The 19,789-nt window shown below is 40.9% G+C and overlaps 1 protein-coding gene across 6 annotated transcripts in view; it reads left to right on the top strand.

The window, feature by feature from the left end:
- The window catches only part of myo7aa (myosin VIIAa), a 51,315-nt gene that overhangs the window by 9,255 nt on the left and 22,271 nt on the right, over positions 1 to 19,789 (top strand). For 4 of the 6 annotated variants that reach the window (XM_056440946.1, XM_056440948.1, XM_056440945.1 and 1 more), the window contains 18 exons: positions 6,806 to 6,837; positions 7,338 to 7,451; positions 7,582 to 7,734; positions 10,079 to 10,263; positions 10,852 to 10,973; positions 11,280 to 11,422; positions 12,011 to 12,124; positions 12,866 to 12,934; positions 13,062 to 13,146; positions 13,791 to 13,867; positions 14,355 to 14,474; positions 14,694 to 14,836; positions 15,122 to 15,332; positions 15,810 to 15,945; positions 16,201 to 16,307; positions 16,914 to 17,051; positions 18,187 to 18,345; positions 18,595 to 18,687. In XM_056440946.1, coding sequence (XP_056296921.1) covers positions 6,806 to 6,837; positions 7,338 to 7,451; positions 7,582 to 7,734; positions 10,079 to 10,263; positions 10,852 to 10,973; positions 11,280 to 11,422; positions 12,011 to 12,124; positions 12,866 to 12,934; positions 13,062 to 13,146; positions 13,791 to 13,867; positions 14,355 to 14,474; positions 14,694 to 14,836; positions 15,122 to 15,332; positions 15,810 to 15,945; positions 16,201 to 16,307; positions 16,914 to 17,051; positions 18,187 to 18,345; positions 18,595 to 18,687 — 2,201 coding nt within the window. Of the gene's footprint in view, positions 1 to 6,805; positions 6,838 to 7,337; positions 7,452 to 7,581; positions 7,735 to 10,078; positions 10,264 to 10,851; positions 10,974 to 11,279; positions 11,423 to 12,010; positions 12,125 to 12,865; positions 12,935 to 13,061; positions 13,147 to 13,332; positions 13,471 to 13,790; positions 13,868 to 14,354; positions 14,475 to 14,693; positions 14,837 to 15,121; positions 15,333 to 15,809; positions 15,946 to 16,200; positions 16,308 to 16,913; positions 17,052 to 18,186; positions 18,346 to 18,594; positions 18,688 to 19,789 lie in introns of those variants that run through there. The other 2 variants (XM_056440949.1, XM_056440951.1) reach the window with 2 other exon arrangements.

The raw sequence follows: 19,789 nt of genomic DNA, 5'->3' as shown, positions 1-19,789 counted from the left end.
AGGTGAGAGGACAGGTGAAAGGAGTTGGACTGACGAGATGGGAAGCATAATCTGGAATGACATGACAGTTAGTGAAACAGGCAGACAGAATAAAAACAACTAATAAAGGAAGGCGTGGAGCTAAACTGTTACAGAAATCAATGTTATTATCATTGTGTTCTGCATTACATAAGACAAAACTCCCACATATAAATCAAGAGCATCCGTAGCTAACTCTGGAAGCTTATAATTACCAGTTAGTTTAAAACAAATTAAATAATATTATCATTAGATGCAGTAGTCTGCAGTGTGCACTTGAAGATCCCGGAGGGAGCCTGTATAACATTACTTACAATGAATAAACATGACTTTGAATGAATTATAATGTAACTCCATATCTGCTGAATGTATAAATAGGTAACTTTTTGAAAACATGTCAAAATATCAACAAAAGATCTCCAGGCGGGCAGTTATGCATTCAACCTTTCCAGTTAATTTGTGAGAAACAGGAAGGAAAAATGGATATTCACAAAAAACGAAGCCACTTTAAAAGAAGACATTTTTACACATACATTTTCACAGACTTTCAATGTTGATGTGAATAACAGTTTTTTTCAAGGGGCTGGTATGTTAAAGCACTTTTTCTTCTTTTTAATTATATTTTGTATTAACCTTTGGTCATTTTTGTATGCTTTCATTAGTGATAATAGATGTGGAGCAGGTAGTCATGGATAGAGTCAGGCAACAAATGCCCCCAAGCAGATTTGCATCGGGAGTGTTGTCGTTCACGGTTGGCATCTTAACTCTTTCCTCTGTGCGGTGTGCAACCTTTCCACACAGGAGTGACATTAGTAGGCGTAAGTGAATACCCGGCTCATGTCTGGCTTGAATTATTTACTTGAAGAAGGGGATGATTAGTAGCCACACACCGATCCAACGTAGCCAGCAAGGACATTACATCACTGTCGTCCTGCTGATACCACACCGGGGTTTGTCTCAGTCTCGTTTGTCCAAAGCAGCAGAGTGCTCGATGTTCGAGTGGTAGTTGTCTCCGTAGTGCAAGTCCTGTTCCCTGAATCTGTCCTTTGAACACACATTGTGTTCACATGTTTAGCAACATGGTATAAGAGGTCTATGAGTTACAATATTTGTCGGGGAGTTTATTGAACAGACTTAGGTTGATTCATTATTATGGACTTCCATTCAAAACCAACCTGACCTGGTTGTGTTATACATCATTTCTTCTATAATGCAGAGCTGGAGTAGGTACCCAGATTATTACTACGAAGAGGAAAGATACATGTAAAGAGAGATTATTCTAACTCCTGATACTCTCAAGCTACCAGTCATCATTACAAAACATAATCTTTTGTTTTTTAGAGCAAATGTTTGAGGGGGAAACATATTTACATACTTTTAGAACTTCAAACGATGCATGGAAAGCATATAAAGCATTTCCTGCATTAGGGCTTCCTCCAAAAACCTGCAAGCCTGAATCAGTGGGTCATGAATTACCGCGGTGGTGACTGGTTAGCTGACCTGAGGGCTTCCTTTATCAGTAATTTCCAAATTTTTCCCTGGAATGTTAAGTTTGTAAAACTGCAAATGCAAGGGCTTTTTATCAGCGGGCCCGACATTCACCACGAGGAGATAGTGACTCAATGTACATTTATTCAAATGACAATCTTTAAGATGTTTTTTGCCGTTGCAATGGTTTTGGAAGCGAAGACATTCTTTGCTGATCAGAAAATGCTTAAATGTGTAATTCTAGAGAGCGTGGAAGTATTTTGTTGTTAAATTTGAAGGACTTTGGTAAGTTTAAATGTATCAGCGTCAAATCTGTTTAGTTCAATATTAAACACTAAAGACCGTTGCAGATTCTTTGGGAGACTGCAGGCTTCAGACCTCGTCACCCTGAACAAAAAAAGGCATATGGCAGATAATGGATGGATGAATGGATTCAATTCAGAAAGATGGTACTCAAGGATAAAGCTGGTGTGATTCAATATTTCACATTTGGTGCTCTACTGAGTATTTGTGGCAGCAGGGATTGATTCAACATTAACTATAGTGTGTGTACGTTCACAGTGTGTTTCTTTGGACAACAATGGAGTCTATAAGGCACAGAGGAATACGATAGATCAGGCTTTGAGACTGAACACTATTAATATTAATAATAATATTGTGAATCACACTAAATTAATTGTTTAGGTTATTTTTTTTGACCAAAACAGAGCTACAGAATGTCGTCAGAATATTGTTAGTGTTGGTGGCCGACTAGTTTGATGGTTTTCTTGCTCATTTACTGGACTGGGAATGTGTGACCTTTTTTAATAATTGTGTTAAAACATGATTTAAAAAAATGTTTAACAGTATATCCCAACTGAACTCTGTCATCTTACCTCACATAAGCACAGGAAATGCACTACTCAAGTCAACTGCAGTTACCAAGCTCACCTGAATCAGCATTGTGAGAGATGTATGCGTGCATGATGGGATGGAGAAAGAGGTGAAGGAAAAGAAATACAGAGGCAGCGAGGAAGAACAGAGGAGACAGAAAGACACTCACCAAACAGATCCTCTGTGTTAAATAATTCAACATATGGTTTCTGATAGTAGGCCTTGCTCGCCACTGTTTGCTCTGTCACAAGCTGCCGGTATGCAACTGTATGTGTGTGTGTGTGTGTGGCGGTGTGTGTGTGTGTGAGAGACAGGTGCTTGGTGGTGTAATGTTCAGGTGGCTTAATTTGCCAGAAGGAGTATTTACTTAATTAAACGGACATATAAGTAACACACAATCCACAACCATTCATCACACACACACACACACACACACACACACATACACACACACATACACACACACATGCACACACACACAACCCGTAGTGGCAAACTCACATCTCATGCTACACACAGGTAGCGTTCTCACCGTCTCTCTCTCTTCTTTCCAAAGAAATAAAAAGAAAGAAACAAAGACACAAGACACATAGTTTTTTGCAAGATCATGGTGCTGGATTAAAGGTCAGGGGATTAAAGTTATTACAGTTCATCCTCGGGGGACTACGAATGTGCTTACCAAATGTCACAGCAATCCGTGTCAAAATAGTTCCATAAAAAAACAAAACCTGTTTGGTGGTGTCAGGCAAATGGAGCGAAATGTAAAGTATTTGTCTCTAAGATGTTGGGGAGTAGAAGTTGCATAAAAGGGAAATGCTGAAGTAATACAAGGAGTGTGGAATTGTACTTCAATCCTGCAGGCCTATTTAACCCTTGTGTTGCCTTCGGGTCAATTTGACCCGATTCAATGTTTAATGTCGGTGTTCTTTCGGGAGTCAACAAACAAACATAAAGTACCTCACACTTAAACTTGGAAAACAATATTAATTCTAATTATTTTCTGGAGATTCTAATAGCTGGGGTCATATTGACCTCAAGGGTAAAATATGTTAGTAAATATAAAGGTAACAGGAGGGTTAAACATTGAATCGGGTCATATTGACCCGAAGGCGACAGGAGGGTGAAACATTGAATCGGGTCAAATTGACCCGAAGGCAACACAAGGGTTAAGTAAAAATACAGTAATTCCAACACGAATGATTTTATATCAACACAGCATACTAATGAAACTCTCATAAAATGTATAGAAATACACAACATACCATACATATTAGAGAAAAGCTAACAACATCTTAAATGTTAATTCCAAAATATATTTGTTATAAACAAATATCTGCGGCACAATGAGTAGGATTGATCAGTTGCGGTTTTGTAAATGCTTCATTCAGAGTTGGCCGCTAGTCTCCTCCTCAAAGGGGGTCACGGTGCTCGGGGGAAACCAGTCCCAGATTCCCAGTGACAACGCTGGTGACAAAATGTGTGCACAGAGACCGACAAAGAACACCCGGCAAAGTTATCTCTTCTGTGGTAGTTCCATGCCATATAAATGCCATGAGGACTTTGCACACAGGGTCACAAGGTGAAAATAATACCAGCATCAATTGTAACCTACAGCTAAATATGAACTAACGATGAACATTTCCTCATGAATAGCAAAGCTTTGTCATGTTTTCTGAGCCACACACATGCGACATGGCTCTAGGCTTGGGCATCTCGATCTGCCTGTCAGTCTAAAACATCAAACATATCCAACAACCATTGGATGGATTACTATGAAATGTTGTGCATTCATGACCTCCTCAGGAGAAGGTAATGCAAGGTTCTAAACATTTAGTTTTATTAAATTACATTATTATTAGGGGACTAATATTGTCATTTATGTTTCTCAGTCTGAAAATACAAAGTACTTTTTTCCTGCATAACTTGAGAAGTTACATTGCAGTAGGAGTGTGTGGTGTCTCTATCTGTACAGAAATCCAACACCAAACATACAACACACCTGAGGAGGAAGTGACATCTTGTTGCTATGGGTGACAGGGGAGGTTGTTGGAGGAGGAGGGGTTTCATAAAGTGTGAGTGTGTGAGAGTGAGAGATAGAGAGAGAGATAGAGAGACCCAACATTTGTTGCTGCAGTGGAAACTTCCGAGTGATCTGAAGATCAGCAGAACAGCTGGACGATCTCAGATGTTTTTAAATCCATTTTCCTCAAAGTGGACGAGGAGTACACAGAGGAATTGGGCTGGAGGTCACACACCAGGATGTTTGATCCGGTTGGACTGTAAGACGCCTGATACCGGACCAGGTTTTCTTCAAAATGTGATGACTTGAAGCTGTTAAACCATTATTGTTTGGGATATTTGGAAATTGCTCACTGCGTGTGTCAGAAGCAGTCATACAAACATCTGATCAATTCACACACCTTTCCGCCTGTGCTTTGTGGATCTTTTCAACGCCTGCATGGACTAGAAGTCTGCTCCCCTCAGATACCGCGGCCGCAGTGTGGGAGAGTTTGTTTTGTGCCGGTCAAAATGTACAAGCACCGGGAATATGTGGAACTCTATGAGAAGGATCTGGCCAAATGGGCGCTGCTACGCAACATCAACACTGTGATGAAACACAGCACGCTGCTGCTGGTACGCTGTGTGTGTGTGTGTGTGTGTGTGTGTGTGTGTGTGTGTGTGTGTGTGTGTGTGTGTGACATGCTGTCTTTTCTACTTTTACAGAACTGTGCGTTAACATAATAATGCATGAATTCACAAGACTGTGGTTTTCTGTTTTGAATCAGTTCGGAGTTACGAATCATAATTGTACATCTGAAAACTGTGTTTAAGTCTTTAAAGTGTGTGTGTGTGTGTGTGTGTGTTATTAAAAAACGTGGCACAAGGGCAATAATTTGTGGCCATGTTTGTGAGCAACAAAAGCTAACTCTTTATCTATTGCACCAGGCAGTTTGGGATATATGCTTATTCCTTCCAAGAGAGATAGTCGATTATCATTCAGATATTAATTTTAGGCTAAAGCCAGAAGCCGGTTAACTGAGCTTAGACTGGGAGCAAAGGGAAAGAAGCTATACAGATAACAAAGTCCATCGACTCGCACCTCTAAGGCTGTGATCAGACCGACTTTATCTTTGTCTGACAAAAGAATTGCTCAAACGTTGATTTAAAACCCGATCTCATAGTATTATATGTTATAATATATTGTGTTTTAATGTCTAATAACCCTTCAAACTCATGGATCTGTTATTTAAACTGAACTTCATGGATTGTATTCATTGTACTTTACATTTTCTGCTACTTTATGCTTCTACTCCACAACAATTCACACACAAATATTGTACTTTTTACAATCAACCAATGGAACATGAACCTGTGTACAAAGTACTTATAAATAGCCCCACATTATTAATGCATCCTACAGTAATGCAATTATTATCCAACATTATAATTGGGTCATTCTGTTTAATGAGTACTTTTACTTTTAGTAATTTGAGTCTGTTTTGATGCTGATATTTGTGTACTTTTACTAAAGTAACATTTTTGAATTGTCTGGTGTTACTACTTTAACTTCAGTAAAGGATCTGAGTACGTCTTCCACCACGGCTCATCAGTAAGTTAAGAAACACGCCACCACAACCCGCCTCTTGCTTTGTTTTCATGAGGGCAGTTTGCAATCGTAAAACACGTTATATCTCATCAGTTTAATCCGGAAAAAAAAAAATTTAGCAAACAAACACCCTTCTTAAAATATCAAACTGTTCTTTTAAGAAAACCTACTTCACGGGGCCATGAAATACAATAAAAAAGAAATCCTTCATCTTCAGTTCCAACAAACAGATCGTTGTGATGTCAGGTACAGAATCTAACTTTTTTTAAAAGCTCACCACCTTTAGACTTAAGAATGTGAATCTGAAAGGTTTTTACCACAATTCACAAACTAAACATGACTATATATTCCAGTGGTGAGTTACAGCCAATCAAAACAGCCGAAGCGATTTCTAAAACTGCGACTGAAGCGTAACAAACTTCACCTCTGATGATCTGTATGCTTCACCTTCCTGAAAAACACTAGTGGAAAAAAATATGCAATTATATGTCAAAAACACTCTTTCTCTCTTTCAGAATGTTCACCCTGTTTCTCCACTTGCTTTTTTTGTACAGACAAGTTTTTAAAAGAAGAAATAACTTAAATATGAATAATATAATATCGATATGTACAAATATAACAGATATTTCCTTCGAACTTTATTTCATGGTGTATACATTAAGCAAAGACGTATGTCATTTCTGGGTACAATTACCTGCCAGCTGGGTTTATAGTAAGCGACTAGCTGCATCCAGGAGGAAGTCATTGTTCAGGCCGACGAGTGTAAACACCTCTGTTGTACTAACCCTTCTCTCCTCTCCCCGACTGTCTTCTGATTAGATGTCCTACCGGTCCACTTCGGCAAACTCCTGGTACACATTTTGTGTCTTGTACTTTCCAGAAGCTTCCAGTCCAGGCTGCACTGGCTGCCTCCACCAGGAGATCATTCGGGGTTCATTTAACTGTTTTCAGACTGCACCATTAATTCAAATACTCGAATGACTTCACTAACCCTGCTGGGTCTTGATGTAACACAGCCAGCCCAAAGCTGTAGAGTGAGACGAAGTGATTGAACTCAGACTTTCACAGACTGCATTAAGCCTGGTCTCGGTGCAGTGTGAAAACGGTTATGATTCGGTTATTGAGACAAAGAGATGTGGATTCTAATCATGGGTTTAATCATGCATGTCATAATAAAGGCACCGTTCATTTCTGGTTCTGATTTATCCTGCGATCTGCCTTATTGCTCTTATTCTAACCTTGATTTAGAATTTTGATTCTGTTTTCCCTCTGACGGTGACTCGACTCATTTATAATCCCAATCCCAATCCTTGTTTCGAGTTTAATTACAGATTTTTTTCCTTTTCCCCAGGGCGATTATGTCTGGTTGGACTTGAAGACCGGTCGGGAGTTTGAGGTGCCAATCGGTGCGGTGGTCAAACTCTGTGACTCGGGACAGATCCAGGTATTGGATGACGAAGGAAACGTAAGTGCTTAAACACTTCTTTTTTTTTACATTCTGTTGGAGCATGTAATATTGAAATACTCCCTATATATACTACGGCAACTGTAATGTGTATGGTGCACTTTGATAACCCCACCTACCCCCCCATCAGGAGCACTGGATCTCCCCCCAGAATGCCACCAACATCAAGCCAATGCATCCCACCTCCATCCACGGGGTGGAGGACATGATCCGTCTGGGAGACCTCAACGAAGCTGGTATCCTCCGCAACCTGCTCATCAGATACAGAGAAAAGCTCATATATGTGAGTAGTACTGCAGTACTGTTCTAATACTATCGCTCACACTGGTCCACTACAACCTGCTAATGAGGGACAGAAACACTCACCTGTCCACCATAAACCCATTTCCACCAGGTGAACATGCCGTACCTCGGTAATGATATGTGCTCACCTGTGTTTTCATTAATAAGCGTAAATATTTTAATACGACCCACATTCTGGCAGAGCAGTACAGTTGGTAGGGTTTCTGTTCTGGAGGTGATCTGGGAGTCCAATTTGTGCAGATTGCATTTGATATGCGATCACTGGGCAATTTGCATACATTTACACCTGCAACAACACGTGTGTCTCATCCAGATACAGATGCCACATTTCAATGAAGAACACATCTTGTATTCAAGGATTTTAAATGAGCATACAGTGTTAAATTCACATTCGATCTTTCCATTGATGTTCTGTCAATGAAATAAATGGTGAACCAACTTCTGGATGGTTATTTATTGGAGAAGCAGTTGTATGAAATTAAAACATTAGTTTCTCCAACAAAGCTCATCGAATATGTTTAAGAAGAAAAAAACATGCAATTCAGAAATGACAATCATTCAGAATAAGATATTGCAGAGGTTAAAATATAGGGATGAAATATAGAATCTAAGATCATGTGTATTTGTGGTCGTACAGTAATCACAAAGTGAGTTAACTGTAAAGTAAACAGGAATATAGTTATGTATTTGCCTCATGATGAAAAGAAATATATATATATATAAATAATATTATAATCAATACACTTAAATAAATAAATATACTTTATATACACAGAGATGTAAAGCTGTAAGTGTACAAAGGTAAAGTAGCAATATAAAAGCAAACATTGAATGGTTTCTAAAACTAGAACAATGACCGTAGTCCATCCATAATTACCATGACTGCTCCTACGTTATCTTCAGACTTCTTTATGGACGACCACAGCTGTTTAAACCTTTAGCCCGGGCTTAGACGGCCTTATTATTATCTCACAACACCAACCGCAGACGTCTGCTGGTGGACGTCCTGCTCTCATCTCAACTTCCTGCCTCTTCATCTTCTCTGTGGCCCTCCTTCTCCTTCTCCTTCTCCTTCTGCTTCTCCTTCTGCTTCTCCTTCTCCTTCTCCTTCTGCTTCTCCTTCTCCTCTCCCTTTCCCCGGTGGCCTCTGAAGACAAACTGTGGTAGCAGGGTAAGTCAGCTCCCGCACGTCGAGCATGGCCGGAGACGGCTCCGACCTCGGCTGAAAATGATGCACCTAACACATATATTCAATGCGCAAACACCTGCACGGCCTCAGAAACAGCAACATGCGGTGTATTTCCTGTCGAACTGCATCTGCAATCTGCACGTTGTATGCACATGTATGTTGCATGTTTTGAATGTCTCGTGTCAGCGCCGTTCTGTCTCATACGTTCTGATGATTGTGATAAGGGACCGCTATCGTCACAAAATAGTTTGTCTTGGCTAACAGTGAACTCTAAATGTTCTTGCAGGGGGGAAAAATGAGCTTCTTTTCCAAATCGCTTAACCTGAGAAGATTTCCTGTTTTACGCTGCTGGTTCTCCCAGCGCTCCAGCCTGGACATTGCATGTTATGTTTGTTTCCAACATGGCCGCCCGCTCTCTTGTAGCGAACACTGACACGTCCTCGTTGTCGTACCTCACCCCCAGAGCTGCGACGCCTTGCGTCGCTTCAGCCAGCGTTCCTCCGAGTCTCTCTCGCCGCTCTCTCCCCCCCCATGACCCTGTGTGTGAGCAGACGGCACAGAAGCTCATGTGTTTTCATGCACACTTGGTGTTCATTACAATAATATGATCATAAAAAAAAAGCACGTTGCTGTGCGCACTACTCCAAGACGGAGGTTCTTGTAACAGAAAGCACATCATTGTTTATCATAGATTCATTAGTTTATATATTTATTTAATCACAGGGACAATATAAATACATCATGGTTACAGGGCTTATGTATACCTACTTCTGAAATCAACAACATGGATTGTGTGCATGTGTCTCTGTGTGCATTGACATGTATATACTGCCCTTTTTTATTTAAAGAGTTTGACCAATACTGATCCAATATACTTAAACTGGCCTGTTTATCTGCTACAAGGATCAACATTAAGTACATTAATGTCCATAAATATCTAATTTAAAGTACTTGTACTTTATTTGAGTATTTCCACCATATTTATCTGACGGTGGTGGTTACTTCGCATATTTTGCTGAACATTTCCCATAAAAAACAAGAAAATCTGCTGAAACTGTTTATTCTGCAGTGGAACAAATATCAGGAAATTTGTTTTATTTTCCCTCTTACTCCTCCACTTCCTCTCTGTGTGCAGACGTACACCGGCTCCATCCTGGTGGCCGTCAACCCGTACCAGCTGCTGCCCATCTACACGGCCGACCAGATTCGCCTCTACACCAACAAGAAGATCGGCGAATTGCCGCCCCACATCTTCGCCATCGCTGACAACTGTTACTTCAACATGCAGAGGAACAACCGCGACCAGTGCTGCATCATCAGGTGGGAGGGAGTTCAGGCTGCAATGTGGGAGTGGCTGAAGTTCACATCTCCGATATGTGGCAATATCTGTCGGTCGGTCAATCTTTTGGGTCCAGAGGGAAATATAATCGACCTCTTTTGGAAGGATAAATGTGCAAAATCACACTGAAGCTGACATTTTCAATTCTGCTTTAAGTTACTTTCCCCTTTTCCCTATGACCTCATTATGAATAGTATTACCTTAGAAATCTTCAGTGAAGGTAAAGCACACTGGCAGTGTATTGCACACATTCACACACTGTTGAGAAAGGAGAGAGGATTTAATTAATTAAAATTAGGACGTCACATTTTTTAATGTATATATTTCATGTTCTTAAAGTGTGTCTTGGATAAGTACATGTATTGGATAAGTACATGTATTTCATTTTTTTCATCCCTAATATTTCCCATGTAGAGATCATTCCTGATTTATGACACTGGTGCATTTAAAAAGTTGATTCAGTATGTTGTAGAAAACGGGAGAAATCTGTTTATTTAAATTAAGGCTTTGACTAAAGTTTAGGTACAAAATAGATGTGGTGTGTGTGTGTGTGTGTCTATGTGACTTAGTGGTGAGTCCGGAGCGGGGAAAACGGAAAGCACCAAACTGATCCTGCAGTTCCTGGCAGCCATCAGTGGTCAACACTCCTGGATAGAACAGCAGGTCCTGGAGGCCAACCCCATACTAGAAGGTACACACACACACACACACACACACACACTGACAGTGCAGTCCACTTAGGTTGAGCTATGACACAAGATGATAAAATGGTAACCTAGTGATGTGTGCATACCACTTATATATATTTACAGGTGCACTTTATGTCCGAGCAGGTGATATAAATTGATACAAAAAACTGGTCTTAATACTTATGCGCCCACAGAAATGCTCTTACATGTGAAACACACCATGAACACACACAGAATACTCACAGAAGTACACACCCTGGGTATTCCGTGTGTTTATGTGACATCATCCCCACTGGTTTGTCTTCCAGCCTTTGGCAACGCTAAAACCATCCGCAATGATAACTCGTCTCGTTTTGGGAAATACATCGACATCCATTTCAACAAGAGAGGGGCCATAGAGGGAGCCAAGATCGAGCAATACCTGCTGGAGAAATCCAGAGTGTGTCGACAGGTACGGCTCACGACATTCTGACAACATGGCAACACCTCAATGTTCTGCTGAGACGTGCTGCGGTGAGTGTGCAAACCGTTGCACACTTCAAAACACACACTGTGAGGGTTTCGATAATCTTTCTGCGGTGTATGAAGTAGTGAAGAAGGGAAATAATGCATACGCCATTTTTTCTAAACAGCAATCTCGAGATGCAAATACACTGAAATAATTACTGAATTTTAATTGTTGTATTTTATTTTAGTCTTTTTTGCTCTCTCATCTCTTCCATGTATATCTTTACATGTCACGTCATAATCTGTGTACCGGTAAATGACGTGTACGTACTTATTTTTTTACATAATCAAACCTTGAACTCTGCAGCCAGTATTTCTTTCACAAAAAAGAATGACACAATTCTTGCATATATGGTTTGGCGATATATTGTATATTTTTTCATTTTCTTATTTCATTTTTATTCCATTCAAATAGTTATGCATCTGCTTTCTTACCACTTAGCCAGTGTCTGTGCTGCTTTAATGTGAATTCTAATGTTCACATTGACATAAGTGTGCTTCTCTCTCTCTCTCTCTCTCTCTCTCTCTGCAGGCCCACGATGAGAGGAACTACCACGTCTTCTACTGCATGCTGAAGGGCATGACTGCAGAGGAGAAGAAGAAACTGGGACTCAGCAAGGCCACCGACTTCACCTACCTGACCATGGTGAGGACTATGTCACCTCCACCCTCCTGTGAGCTCTGCCGGTCACGTCGCCGTTAGCGACCGGTTCGCTGTTGCAGCAGTTGAGACTTTGACCTTTAGCAGTAAGTGAACGGTCACTCGAGTGAAGACAACTGTCAGGACATTCAAACCCTCAGTGAGTGCAAAACAACAACAATAACAACAACAACAACCAACAGCCTCACCCTTAAACACTAACAAAACCGAGATGATGGAATTGTTTTTGGAGTAGCAGAAAATTGGGAAACACTAATAAGCTTAATAAGAGTGACATCTTCAAAAATAATAATCTTAACATAGACCGTGTCAATTTAGGATGGGAATCGTTCGATTTGGAAAAAGACAGTCGTGAGAAAATACACGAACGTTCATTTGCTTTTTCTACTAGTAAAACTAGAACGCGGTCCTTTTTCCCTCCTGACTTCCCTCCTCAGTAGTGCACGGTACTTTATAACATCTCTGAGGGGTAACGTCCCCCGGAAACACTGACCCAACAGATGATGTGATGAGAAGTTGAGATGCTTCCCCCAGCTGTACTACGAGTTTGATAACAGAGAAAGTTTCTGGGACGTGAAACACACGTTTTGTTTTTTCCTTTATCGTCAAACAGCAAGAACTTGAACTGAAATATAAGAGGACAAAAAGCTCAACACAAATCGATGGTATTCAATATTTGATCACCGCAAAGTGAGTCCCTCTAGATCTCTCTCTGTTTCTCTGCAGGGTAAGTGCACAGTGTGTGATGGCCGAGACGACATGAAAGAGTACTCCAACATCCGCTCTGCAATGAAGGTACTGATTAAATCCACACACTGAGACATTTCCTCCAGGTGTAACTTTAGGGCTTTAGTAGCGGCTTGAAGTCAAATAATACTCTTGGATTAAAAAGAAACTGAAAATGACTGCCGTTGCTCTGCAGGTGCTGATGTTCACAGAGAAAGAGAACTGGGAGATTTCTAAACTGCTGGCATCTATATTACACATGGGGAACATCAGATACGAAGGTACAGTCAAAAAGAATCCTTGTGAATTTTACAACACATTCATTGGTTTGTTGCTGCTCTGGTATGTCTCCACGTCAGTCTTCCTCTGTGCGTTGTTTCTGTCTTTACACTTCTGAACAGGAGCATAAATCCTATATTTGTGCCCCTCACTTTCATAGTTCCAGGTTGCTTTTCTTAGGAAACCTTCTCTGAACATTGTTTCATACTGTCCGGCCACTGGAGTCACATGAGCGAACGCCTTCCAGTGTAAAGCTTAGCAGTAGAAGTGGGCGTGGCCCTCAGGCTACACACATGCTGGTTGTTGAATACCAGTACACTATTCAGGTTGGCGAGATGTTTTTTGGGGGTTCTGAAAACATGTATTTACATTTTAATCAACCATTTATATTGTCCTAAGACGATACAGACACATTTTTAGTAACTAAGTAGTAAGATCTCTTTGTAGAAAATATGCAAATTAGATCAGAAAGTATCAGATACCTTCAAAGAAAAGAAAATATATGTGTTGCAAAACAGAGGTTTACAAAGCATTTCCATTGTTTGTTATGCTAGCAGTATTATGGTATGGCAGTATGACACTCAACCAACACAGTGAGCCACAGTGAGCTTCGGAGTCTTTAAGCTGTTGACCTTTGGCCCTACAGCTCGCACCTACGACAACCTGGATGCCTGCGAGGTGGTCCGCAGCCCTCACCTTACCACTGCTGCTAGGCTGCTGGAGGTGACACACACACAAACACACACACACACACACACACACACTGAGAAACCCACTGTCAGAGCGAGCACATAACAAAAAACAAGGACGCATGTAATCATCACTAACAAATGTTTTGCGTCATCAGCTATTTCAGCAAATATGAAACAAAAACACTTGTCACACACACACAGGAAAATACCTAAACTTAAATTAAAGAGTTGTTTTAAAAAGCAAACCAAACCTGAAATCACAAGTAATCATACCACCTCATTTCTGACACTGCCATCATTGTTTTGTAATGTATTTCAGTACTTTATTGTATTGTAGAGCATTGTGCTTTACAGTGTTGTACCATAGTGTTTACGCCTGAACTGTACTGATAATACGAGGCCACTAAATTGTACTAACCTGCCAAGGGACTATATCTAACTCTGGCACATTTACATTGATGTGGAAACAGAATTGTGTGTGTGTTTGTTTGTTTGTGTGTGTGTCTGTGGGTGTTTAGGTGGATAGTAAGGCCCTGATGAACTGTCTGACCAGCCGAACTCTGATCACCAGAGGAGAGACCGTCTCCACCCCACTCAGCATGGAACAAGCTCTAGATGTACGGGACGCTTTCGTTAAGGTGAAACACTTGATTATTAAAACTGTCTTTTATTCATGTTTTCGTGAAATATGCCCTTACATATTAGGCCAAAACTAAAGTCCATTAATGGAGATAAAAGATGCAATGTGGTGTTTTCTACTACGTTAAACGTATTTCCTTCCACATAATGTAAAAAAAAAAAGTCAAAGCAAATAGTTTCAGTATTTTAAGTCCTGCTTTTTGTGTTTGTGCGTGCAGGGTATTTACGGCCGCTTGTTTGTGTGGATCGTGGAGAAGATCAACGCGGCCATTTACAAGCCGACGTCCTCACAGCCCAAAGCTCTCAGACGCTCCATCGGACTGCTGGACATCTTTGGCTTTGAGAACTTCACTGTCAACAGGTCCAACACGTCTCAAAGACATTCACACCTGACACAGACTATTACAGTGGCATCAGTTTCACATTGACAGTTTTATAGGACATTATGCATTGATTTTGCATTAGATATAGATTGATTCTTATCAATCTTATTGATTATTGTTTCCTAACTTGATTTTTCAAAACTGGCCTCTTACCATGTCAATAAATGTCAAGTCAAACCTCTTCCTCTCACCCTCGCTTATTCCTGACTTGAAGAGCTCCCGAGCACGGAATAACTTTGTCTTCTCGCCCCTCCATTCCGCAGCTTTGAGCAGCTGTGCATCAACTTCGCCAACGAGAACCTGCAGCAGTTCTTCGTCCGGCACGTCTTCAAGCTGGAGCAGGAGGAGTACAACCTGGAGCACATCAACTGGCAGCACATCGAGTTCACCGACAACCAGGACGCCCTGGACATGATCGCCATCAAACCCATGAACATCATCTCGCTCATCGACGAGGAGAGCCGGTTCCCCAAGGTACGCATGCTTGATATTACACCAACTGAGTACCCCTCTTTCCCTTTTGGCAACACTGCGGAAACGTCAGCCGGCGGCTGGTGTTTGGTTTGTCCCTTCTGGGCTACTATAGAAACATGGCGAAGGACTTCAAATCTCTTTTGCTTTCTGGAAACCGTGTTGCTGTCGGGAGGCGGAGAATTTACATGATTCACCGTCACTTGGTCTTACATTAGTCCTGTGTGCTGCTTGTTTATCGCTTGAATGTTTATTCTTATAGGGAAATACATGAAGTGGATAGAATCTATATTTGTTTGAACAACATTATGACAAAGTCAAAGTTGTCGCCTTCAGTGATAAACCTACAGAGAACTGGCAGCTGAATCTACGGCTCCTATCTATAAAAACTCTTTAGTGTCTTTCAGCTCATTCATTTGTATGGTCATCTGGTCAATATATAAATGTGTCTTTTTGTTTCCGTCTCTGTGCGTCTTGCAGGGCACGGACACCACCATGCTGAACAAGCTCAACTTTCAGCACAAGCTCAACACATACTACATCCCTCCAAAGAACAACCACGAGACCCAGTTTGGCATTCAGCACTTTGCTGGAGTGGTTTACTACGAAACGAGAGGTCAGTCACTCATACACACCCGGAGGTGATAATGACTGTAGGAACATCGAAGATGTTTAATGCGTTTCCTTCGGTTCTAGCTCTCTAGCTATGCTATTATTGTGACTCGTGCTTTTGTTTAATATTTGCTGAAATAGCTGTTTAAAACATTTGTTATCGAAAATTCCATGCATCCTTGTTTTTTGATGTGCACGCTCTGACAAAGGGTGTGTGTGTGTGCGCGTGTGTGTGCGCGTGGGGGGGGGGGTCCTGCAGGTTTCCTGGAGAAGAACAGAGACACATTATACGGTGACATCATCCAGCTGGTTCACTCCTCTAAGAACAAGTTCATCAAACAGATCTTCCAGGCTGATGTCGCTATGGTATTGGACACACACATATAATACTAAAACACATCTTACTTCAAATACTTTGACTGATACTACTTACATACTTTTACTTGGTACGGTTTTGAATGCGGGACTTTGACTTGTCGCAAAGTATTTACAGTGTGGTATTTGTACTTTTACTGAAGTAAATGATCGGAATACCTCTTCGACCTCTGACGAACACTTATTTTCATTTTCACTTAATCTGTTTTCTCCTTTTCTAGGTTAATCAATGAATCATTTGCCCATAAAATTAAAAAAGGTTGGATTTGAGCCCACTGACAAATATACACATCAAATCACCTTTGAACCAACAATTTACTTCTTTAAAAAAATAGATAACGATGAATTTGATTTTGATCGATAAAGCAACGAGTTATTGTTGCTGCTCAAATTTGTATTGTCATTTTTTTTAACTCCTGCGGCGTCAGCCAGACAAATACTTTTATATTTAGAGACAGAGAGGAAGAATGTTAGTGTCAGAGCTCAGGAAGAGAGAAAGGAGTCCTCATTGTTTCAGACTCTGACACTTTCTGTGTTCTCTCACTTTGTGTGTGTGTGTGTGTGTGTGTGTGTGTGTGTGTGTGTGTGTGTTTTTAGGGGGCAGAGACCAGGAAGCGTTCGCCCACTCTGAGCAGTCAGTTTAAGAGATCTCTGGAGCTGCTGATGAGAACTCTGAGCGTCTGTCAGCCGTTCTTCGTCCGCTGCATCAAACCCAACGAGTTCAAGAAGCCCATGGTGAGTGTCTGCATTCGCTGTCAAAGCAGAATATGTTTACTTTTCTGGTATTTTAGATGACAAGCAGGGCAATAGAAGTGAAACAACTTGGTTACTCCTGGACTGACTCTGCAGCGGCAGGAAAAGAAAACATTTCTCAGCGAGTTCACTAACTGTGTTCAAAAGGAATTGTGAGCTAGACAAAATAACGTGATCACATTAAGTATCATAATATCTAAATGCACAGGGACAACAACACTACAGGAGTGTCACATTAGGTTAAATGCAGTAGTTATGAAGGAGTCTGATATGTCTGTTATCAATTCATATTTTAAAGGCAAACAGTCTTAAATTGAAGCAACTCCATATTTACAGTAAACATAGCCATTTGTGATCAAGCTGTTTATGATCAGGGGTTAACGTACTTCTTCCTGTTATTCTCTCCAAACCTGCGGATAGATGTTTAATCTGTTTTTAATCAGCAGTGCCATAGAATATGGGAAAGACTTTGAAATATATTTTCGAGTACAAGATGAAGAAAAACGCTTGTAATAGTATGTTTCATCAGTAATTATAATGTTTTCGTATCACATATATAAGGGTTGCAGAATAAAATGTATCTTTAAAAAGTTTAACATGCTTTTATTTTGACCAAAATAAAAGTATCAATGAGTATTTTCTCACCAATAGCGTCCGTGAACATTGTTTATTACCTAACCCCCCGTGGAGTCTGCTGATACTGTATTAATCTCTCACACAACTCGTGCAGTATAAGAAGTAAAATTCATTACTTATTTAATGTTTTATTTGTATGGGGACAAGTATATAGCATAAACCAAAGCCCCACATCACATGATTTACATACACAAAAGACATGACCATGAACTGTGTATAAGAAGTGGACGTTGTCATGGTGACGTCCCCTCATTGGTTTGTGGACTGATCTTGAAGCCTGGAGTTCGACGATTTTGCCGTTGCTATCTTGGATTACGACCGTCGCCAATGAACAGAATATATGTGGAATGTGTAAGAGTGATGGAGAGACGCCGTGTACGTTAACCTTCATAGGGCTACACGGTGAACTTAACACCTGAGGTATCAACTGATTTTGAGGTCAGTAAACTCAGCCTTCCTGTCACAGTGTTTGTGTCTGTAGTTGTTTGACAGGGAGCTGTGTGTGCGTCAGCTGAGGTACTCGGGCATGATGGAGACCATTCGCATCCGCCGGGCCGGATACCCCATCCGCTACACCTTCGTGGAGTTTGTTGACCGCTACCGGGTGCTCATGCCTGGAGTCAAACCGGCCTACAAACAGGTAGTGTGCGTGTGTGTGTGTGTGTGTGTGTTCATCAATGAAGTCACCCAGTGCAACAGTGCATCAGTCACTGATGTATTTTAATTGAGCTCCATGGAATGAAGGGAGAAGCTATATCAGGCTATAATACACACATTCATCGTTAGTGTTGCTCTTTTCATCAGAAAACTTTAAACTTATACTTCAACATTGTCACTCCCAAAGCCTCACAGTTCAAAGTTACGACATGTCCTGTCTCTCACCCACCAGGAGGACCTGAGGGGAACCTGCCAGAGGATCGCCGAGCTAGTGCTCGGCAGGGACGATGACTGGAAGATGGGAAAGACTAAGATCTTCCTCAAGGTACGACTTCTGCTCAATTCGGCCAACCGATGAACGATAAGATGAAACACCACGATACGTGTGTGTGTAGCCTGGGGGAAATAAAGTACTAGAAAATCTGTATCTGACCTTGAATTTTGATAAGGGGTGCAGAATAATGGATGTCTCGAGCAAGATGGAAATCAGGATGCAATGGATTCAGTTTAACAATATTTAATTGCAAGAAGTTTAACAAACAATTGAAGCTACGGTCGTAAGACCGAACTGAGTTCCCCGCCGCAGGCTAAAAGCAAAGTAGCCAGTAGAGATCTGTCTTGGGGCCCTCAGCACGTCTCGAGGCAGACCCCCTCCCTATTACACCCGTATTTATTAATATCGTCAAACACACCTCTTAATCTTGAAAGTTTGTTTCATTGGTCAGCTTTGCATGCTACACTTCTTTTGGCTAACGGCCCGATAAGAGAACTCACTCTCCGGATTCAAGCAACTTCACGGGCTTCAACCTACTATCAGTTCATGTGACATCTCTGAAACAATAAACCAACATTCATTCCCATGCGACATACATATAAACACTACTTCTGCCATTTACATTAATCATTTCATACAGTGTCCTTCTCTTTATGCTTCATAATACATTCATAATAATATTCTCCCTAATATTCCCTATTTATAATATCTTGCTATATGTATTAATTTAAAGAATAAGACTTCCTTATTTACATGTGTACATAAAATCCACTACAACGTAAGAATTTAAAAAAGAAACCTCACTGTATCAGTGTGGTTTGAGTAAATGCTTCACACGGCTTGTGTGAGGTTCATGACGCCGACACCAACAAGGAGATCTTTGTTTTTATGACTGCTGGCATTCAATTCCATTTTCTTAGCCGACAAGACTGGAACCTTTGAGTGCTTTTATGGATTAAGTTGCTGCCACTTGATTGGCTGATTACATATTTGCATTTATCAACAGGTGTGGCTAATAAAGTGACTGCTGAGCACTTCACATTAGTATCTCGGATAAATAGAGGTTATGCGCGGTTGTGTGTTTAACTGTGTGCGTCTGTGGCTGTGAGCGAGTGTGCACCTCTGTGTCTGTCTACGACTAACATCCCATAAC

This window comes from Pseudoliparis swirei, chromosome 20 (assembly GCF_029220125.1).
Source record: "Pseudoliparis swirei isolate HS2019 ecotype Mariana Trench chromosome 20, NWPU_hadal_v1, whole genome shotgun sequence".
NCBI classification, from domain to species: domain Eukaryota; kingdom Metazoa; phylum Chordata; class Actinopteri; order Perciformes; family Liparidae; genus Pseudoliparis; species Pseudoliparis swirei.
This window is presented reverse-complemented; position numbering and strand designations above follow the sequence as displayed.